At 55.8% G+C, this 7,620-nt stretch overlaps 1 protein-coding gene across 2 annotated transcripts in view; it reads right to left on the reverse strand.

The window, feature by feature from the left end:
* Positions 1-1,353: 1,353 nt before the first annotated feature.
* SIGLEC1 (sialic acid binding Ig like lectin 1) overlaps positions 1,354-7,620 on the reverse strand; it is a 43,008-nt gene continuing 36,741 nt past the window's right edge. For both annotated transcript variants that reach the window (XM_025213305.1, XM_014523669.2), the window contains 5 exons: positions 6,388-6,642; positions 5,122-5,424; positions 4,000-4,096; positions 3,064-3,136; positions 1,354-2,536 (listed from right to left, as the gene is read on the reverse strand). In XM_025213305.1, coding sequence (XP_025069090.1) covers positions 2,519-2,536; positions 3,064-3,136; positions 4,000-4,096; positions 5,122-5,424; positions 6,388-6,642 — 746 coding nt within the window. In that variant the 3' untranslated portion in view covers positions 1,354-2,518. The remainder of the gene's footprint in view (positions 2,537-3,063; positions 3,137-3,999; positions 4,097-5,121; positions 5,425-6,387; positions 6,643-7,620) is intronic.

Genomic DNA, 7,620 nt, shown 5'->3' on the forward strand with positions numbered 1-7,620 from the left:
GCCCTTGGACTCCAGCTTGTGGCTTTTCCCTTGGATTTGGCAGCTTGGCATCTTGCTTCCTGGCCCCTGCCCATCTGGGCTTTGCCCCTGGATGCTCTTCTGCAACGGATAACTTGGTCTCAACCTCTTGAACCTCGACATGGCCTGTGTTTTGGGTTCGGCCAGTATTTTAAGCTATGACTTTGTTTCCTGCCTTCCCTCAGTGGCTTAACCACTAGGCAAGATGACCCACCCCCTGATCCATTACAGGGCAGGAGGTTGTGCTCAGGCAGCAATAAGTGGTCTGGCTCAAGGATGCCCGGGGCTGGGGTAGGCATAGGGCGTGCTCAGTCCTGGCAGGAAAAAGTTCCCCTCTCCCTCCTGCCCCTTGATCTGGGGACTCCAGGGCCTGCCCCAGCTCTGCAATGGGGGGCTGGAGGAGACCTGGGAGGAGCCCATCAGCAGGGAGCTATTCATGACCTGCTTCTTTTCTCAGTGCCCAGCAGCCTGTCCTCGTGCTCGGGCCTGCACAAGAGACGCTGCCCCAAGGTGCTTGCAACAGAGGGATGCAGTACAGGGGATGGATGCAAAGACTGAGACTTGACCAGAGATGCCCATGAGGTCCAGGAAGAGAACCCCGGGCTCCGGTGTCCTAACCACTAGCTCACACTGCCGGCCACACCTAACCGTTCCCATCACACGTCTGCCGTGAAGCTCCAGGTAGCTCAGCTGCTGCTGAGCTGGGGTTATCGCGGTGACCACGGGGCCCGTCCTGGAGCAATGAGCTGCAGCAGAGCAGGAGGGCAGCGCTGGAGAAGGGAGAGGCCAGGATACCCAGCTAGGTATCACGTTGTGTTGGGGCTTTGATGGGCACTTACAGGATAAAGGCTCTGAAGGGCTGTGGGTGCAGAGGCAGAGAGGAGCTGAGGAAGGAGGATTAAGAGCACTGCATGCAGGGTCTCTGGGGTTCAAGTCCCAGCTCTGCCCCTTGTAGAGAAACAGCCAAGGCACACCTAAGGCTAAGTCACATGCGGGGGGTGGCTTGTTCAGTATGTAGGAGACAGAGCCCCTCATGTCCCACCTAATGGGGCCCTTTCTGTCCTGTACCATCCACCCCCTTCCTGCTGCTTGTTCATGACTGGGCAGCAAATAATAATAAAGGATGCATAGGGGAAGGAAGGACAGACCCTGAGAGCTGCTGGGGTTTGCCCCAGACCCTGACGCAAGATGCTCCCAGCCTCGCTGGAGCAAGGGGCTGCTAATAGGATTCTGCACCCAGCAAAGCCCCTGTCCCAGATAGGGGTATAGGTTGTAGCCAAAAGCTTGCAAAGAAGAATTTTTCCAACTAATTTAATCTATTCAAAGATATCGGATTTACTCAAAGAACCTTACCCAAGGACAGGGCACCTTGGCTGCATTTGCAGGTTGTCCCTCTGTCGTCTGGCCGGCAGGTGTCACCCTCCTCAATGCACAGACAGAGCAGAGGACATCAGGGGCCCTGGGTGCATCCGGACAGGCAGACGGGGACGGCATCCCACCCCTGGCATGCTCTGTGCTTTCCCCTGAGGCCCCAGACTCTGCCCCCCACAGCAAGGCTGGTCCTTGCAAAGCTGCAGGACCAGACGGACCTGGTGGGCATCTCCCCTAGGGCACTTTGTCTGCAGCAGGACGACCTGAGAAGCCCGCCTGTCCCCTCCCTCTGCCATCCCAAGATGAGCGGGGCTCATATTCAGATCTGTGGATCTGAATAATGGGGGAAGCTGGGCCAGGCTGTGCATCTGCCCCAGGCCCACCCAGGTATCCGACCCCAAGCAGCCCTACCCCACGGACTGGGCATCATATGCCGAGCAGCCACTGGCGCATAAGCCTGGGGTCTGGGCTGCTGCTGGGGGACTAGGAGGCATCCCCGAGGGCAGAAGCAGCCTAGGGGACGTCCTGACCTCAGGTCAAGCAGGACCAAGCATGCACTCGCCGGTCACCTCACAGACCCTAAGTCCCTTTGCGTTGCTATTGTATTTATTCCATGATGAGTGAAATGCACAGCAGCCGTCCAGGGCTTGCTTCCATGCATGGACTGTGTAGCTTAGAGCGGAAGACAGGAGGTTGAAGATGATGATAATGATGCTAAACCCACTCCCCAATTCACAGTATCTTGGCTTTCCCCCGGGGGCGGGGTGGGGGGGAAGCCTTCACAGCTTGCCAGCACTGGAGAAATGCTATGTACAGGTGGTCTCCATCACTGAATGTGACAGCAGGTGAGAACAACATCCATGGCTGGGAAAGAGCAGCAGGGAGGTGCAGAGAGGGGCAGGGAGGAAGAAGGGTCGGGGGAGAAGCCGAGATTATCCCAGCAGTGCCGGGGGACAGCTCCAGCCGAGGGCAGGCCCTGAGAGGATGCCTCATCCGCGCTGGCTCTCCGCAGGGTAGATTGGTAGCAGTCGCTTGCTCCTCGCTGCCCGGATCCTGCCGGTTGAGGGCACGAAGGCTACTCAGCATGGGCAGCAACGGTTGCTTCTGTGCGGTGCAATGAGCCCTGGCTCTAGAGGTCGCCGAGCCCCTGGAAAAGCAACCAGATCCTGCTCCATCACCCCTGCCCAAGGCCTTGGCTGGACCCAGAGCCACGGGCGTTGACCCCAGCTGCCTCAGGGGTGAGAGGAGTTGCGTGGATTTGCACCGGCTGAGGTCCCGTGACCCCGTGCACCTTGCAATGACATAGATGGGCAGCGGGGCCTCACGCACTCAGCTCCTACCTCAACCCTGCATTGCGGGTCCTGGAGTAGGATCATTGCCCTGCAAGGTTGGGAGCTAGGGGACTGTGCTGAAAGGCATCAGCCTCCAGCCTGAGAGTGACTCATCCCACCCCAGCAACAGCTGCATCTTTGCCTATTGCTTTCGCCCAGGGACTTCCCTACCCCATCCCTGCCCCTGGGCTGGGGGCAGCTGAGCCCAAAGAGGCCTGATGAACGGGGACCCTCCAAGGACACGATGCAGCCACAGCATCCCTGGTCCTCTAGGTCTACAGCTACAGGCTTTCCTCCAGACTCAGAGTAATTGCAGCTCCCCCCGCCGCCCCAGGACCCTTACCTGCTGCTGCTGCTCCTTGCTGGTCAGCTCCATGGCGCTCTCATCTTTTTTCTTTTTCAGGATCTCCATGACCCTGGTGGAAGGAGAAGGGGCAGGTCAAGCCCAAATCAGAGGAGCCGATTCAAAAGGCAGGACATGCCGGGGAGCATGGCTGGCCTGGGACCCTGTCCATCGCTGTCTAGACAGAGCAGCCCCTTTGCATGGGGCGTTAGCACCATTGAAACCTGGGGACAAAGCCCAGCCAGATGCTATTAGAGCTAAAGGGACGGTATCATCAGCTGGCAGCAGGAGGAGGCTGTTACCCGGTCGTGAGCCATGCTGGCTCATGACTTTCCTCAACGCATCAGCAGCTGCTTCCTTCCACCCGAGGCATCTCCCTTCCAGCGGGCTGCAAAATGGGTCTTCGAGGGAAGTCGTTCATGGTCTCTGAGACCAGAGCACGTGGTCCAAGAAATGCACCCGGACCTTCCTACTTCCCCACCCAAGGAGGGTGCAGGGGAAACCCAGAGACACCCAAAGTGTAGGCACTGGTTCTCCAGATGCACTTAGTCCCTGGCTGGTCCATTAAGCCTTGTCTCTGCCATGTTAAGGAGCTCAGACCTGCTGGAGACCAAGGGTTTGAGGATTGGGGAGAAGCCGGGACAACCTCTTGGGTGAACATCTGGCTCTGAAGCCTGTCCCTGGAACCAGCTGCTGATGCAGGAGAGACAGGCTCTGAGTTTGAGAGCACCTGATGTGGTAGCAACACCAGGCGCTGGATTGAGACCTGCTGGACACTTGGCCCTGGCCGAGCTGTCACAGCCTGGCCCACGGACAGCATACACGGCACTCCCAAATGGGACACAGATGCCTCCTGCTCACTCTGGCCTGCTCAGCTACCCAGCAAGCACCAGATCCAAGACCCCTGCCCACCCTGAGAGTCACAAACAGGGGTACCTGGACCAAAACATCATGGCCATGGCGAGCAGAACTATGAAGAATGCCGCAATGGAGAGCCCGGTCAAAATCTTGAACACCAGGAGGTCCGAGAGGGCTGAGAAAATGGCAGAGGGAGGAAATGAGTTTAAGAAGATGATCCTGGTTCATGCCAGACCCCCAAGCAGCTGCCGGGTCTGTGGGGCCACTTCCCCATGCCTCTGCAGAGAGCCCCTGATCCGTGCTGGCCAGGCCTGGCAGCAAGGCAAGGTTTTCCAGCTGCAACGCTGAGCAGCTCTATTGCAATATCTGGTGCTGTCATGTCACAAGGCAGCATGAGACATCGGAGAGCCGTACAGATGGAAGGGACCTGCAGAGGTCACATCCAGTCCAACCCTGACTGCACCGGACATCACACCTGAACCTGCCCCAGGGAAAGCAGGGGGACCACAGCAGCCAGTGTCCTGCTGCTGTAAAATGTTAATAGGTGCTCCAGAGACCCGGTGTCCCCACTGCAGAGGAAGACAAACCCCACAGTCTGGACCAGTCTGAGCAGGGGGAAATCCCTTCCTGCCCCAGTGCAGCATTGGTCTGAGCCTGATTGCAGGGGCAAGACTGTCCAGCCAGGACCCTGCAGGGTTGGTGCCAGCAGGAGCATTGGCACTGCCTGGTCCCATCCCCAGCCTGAGCTGCAGCAGCACCAGCACCACCACCTCTGGGGAGGCTTAAAACCCCCCAACACATGGAACAGGAAGGGGAGAAGGGGGCAACCAGCACAGCCCAGACGCCTGGGACACCCCCACAGCAGAGCACGGGCATTGCTGCACCTAGATCACCCCCAATTAGTGTCTGTCCACCTCTTCTCGAACCCCCCAGTGATGGGGAGTCCCCCCATGCCCCCTTTCCCTGGCATCTCTCCCAGGACCTCCCTGCTCTGACAGTGATTTTTTTCCCTGAGATCCAGTGTAAACCAACTGTGCTGCAACTTCAAGGCAACATCTCATCGTGACTGCTCTCCATGTGCGTGTGTGTACACCTGCCTAAAAACCCACCCCACTCTGCAGCTGGGACTGATGCTCTGGCTGGAGGGATGGGACAGGATGGCCCTCCCCTATTTCCCAGCCCCCTTGGACCCTCACTCACTCCGTGCACTGAAGTAGGAGCTGGCAGTTGCATTGCCCAGTGCATTGCTGGCCATGCACACGTACTCAGCCGAATCCTCCGACACGAGGTCCCTGATCTCCACCCTCAGGGTGTTGTAGGAGGGGAACACGCTGGTTTTGGGGCTGATGGCAGAGCGGTGGGCATATGTGGAGGCCAGGAGCTTCTCTTCTTTGTAGAGGGCCAGCTCAGCCCTGGGGTTGCTGTCTGCAGTGCACTGGATGATGCCCACCTTCCCGCTCTGGTTGTCCAGGAAGGTGCTGACCACCAGGTTCCTTGGGGCATCTGGGTGGAGGAAGCAATGCTGTGTGAGACCGTGTACCTGGGCTTCCCTGGCTGGCAAGGAGGTTGTGACCATGTCCTGGACCCTTGCCAGATGGATGCCACTCAAGGCTGGCCCAGAGTTGTTGGCCCTTGAGTTGTGTCAGAAAGCAATGCTAGGACACATCTACAAAAGCACAGAGCTGGGTTCTCTGCAGAAAGGGGTCGGGATTGGATATTGAAGGTCAAAGGGGCTGCTCTGATTATTTGGAGGAAAGGGATTTAAATATAATTTTGCATTTAGGGCTCTCCTTTAATTCAGAGCTGCTTGGATCAGGGCTTCTGCCATGAGTTCCCACCTGAATTTTATGCCCGTGCAGTGTGGGGCACGTCTGCAGCTCTGCAGAATTTCCTCCAGGCTTTCTCTGCTGCCTTTCCCCAACATGACCATATTATCTAACATACTACCTGCACCACCAGCAAGTATCAGATCCAAGACTCCTGCCCACCCCTGAGAGCCACCGCAATGGGATTAGACACCGTTGTTCTCAGCAAGCAGGGGTACCTGGGCCAAAACACCACAGCCGCGGCAAACAAAACCATGCAGAGGGCCGCGATGAAGAGCCCAAAATCAATTGCTGGAAATGGGGGTGTGAATTGTAAGCAAGGAAATATGTTAACGACAGCTTCTACTGGCTACACTTCTGATGGCAAAAGCAAAAATAATTTGGCAGATGAGCAATCAGCAGGCCCATCTCCCGTGCTGCTGCTGCTCCTTGACTTACTACAAGGAAAGCTCTTTTTTCCTTCATTTTGCCTTTTTAAAAACAAGGTGCATAGCTTATTGTAGGGCATGTTGTACTGGAAATACAGTACGATGTCCACCGCTACTACTGCGACAAAGAGCAACAAGACTCCCAGCGCATGCCATGAACTCCATGCACATCCCAATCTCCCTATTTCAAGGGTCACTCCCATGATACTTACAGAGCACGTTTACGCTGACCAGGGCTGAGGTGGCACTTCCTTCCCTCCCCTCCACCCGACAGTGATACGAGCCAGCATCTGCACTAGACACGTGACGGAGAAGAAGTGACCCCATGGGACCATTCTGCAGCCACTTGCTGTTCTTGTACCAGGTGAAGTTCATGTCTCCTCCTACCCGAAGGGCAACTTCACAGGTCACGTTGACTGTGGCTCCTTCGTGGACCTCCAGAGATGGGTCAACCGTGATTCTGACAGCTGAGAAGGAGCAGAGAAACCGAGAGAATCAGGACAGCCAGCCCCTGAATGGGAGGCAACAGGGAGCATTGGTCACCAGGGACTAAGTTCATCAGTATTAACCCTGCTCGAAATCTTTGCTGAAACTCTCCTTTGGGAGGAAAAGGACTTTTTTGAGAAAAAGGAATGTTTTGGTAAGAAAAATTTCCCTACGGGCTGCGTTTTGGGGAGTGATTGGCTTTTGTGTGCTTCTGATGGCCTGGAAAATGCAGAGTGGTGGGGGGATTTCTTTCCAATGGGAATTAGCAATTTGGGGGTCGGACTCGATGATCTATTGAGGTCCCTTCCGACCCTAACATCTATGAATCCATGAATCTAGCATGATTCAGCAACTTGTTCCCAACCAAAATGGTAAAGGAAACTTTGTTGGGATCAGACTTGTTGGTGGAAAACGCAAGCTACCTTCTGTTCCAGTCACCTCCAATTCAAAGGCTTCAGTCTAGCTCAAGGTCAGTCCTTCCTAATAAGATGGGTCTTTGATTGGTCTTGATCCAGTTCATTGCATCATAGAGTCATAGACAATTAACAATGGGAAGGGAACTCAGGGGGTCACATCTAGTCTGACCCCCTGCTCCAAGCAGGACCAGCCCCAACTACATCATCCCAGACAAGGCTTTGTCTACCCGAGGCTTAAAAACCACCAAGGATGGAGATGCCACCATCTCTCCGGGTACCCTGTTTCAGTGCTTCACCACCTTCCTGATGGGCAAGTTCCTGATGGACAACGCTTGCTTCATAAGAACAACCACCCCCATAATTGGTACTAATTAGTCCCCCTCAGCAGAGAGCCCATCAGGTGAATGTACCACAAGAAATAAATATCCTCATGATCCTCAAGGTGAGCCCTCTTGGTTGGAGATGAGACATACTTGCAGGTAGATGCAAAGGTACTTTACACCATTTGCACTTGCGTGGATGAAGAGAGCACTGTTCCAAGCT

The sequence above is a fragment of the Alligator sinensis genome, unplaced genomic scaffold (assembly GCF_000455745.1).
Source record: "Alligator sinensis unplaced genomic scaffold, ASM45574v1 scaffold1408_1, whole genome shotgun sequence".
In the NCBI taxonomy this organism is placed as follows: Eukaryota; Metazoa; Chordata; order Crocodylia; family Alligatoridae; genus Alligator; species Alligator sinensis.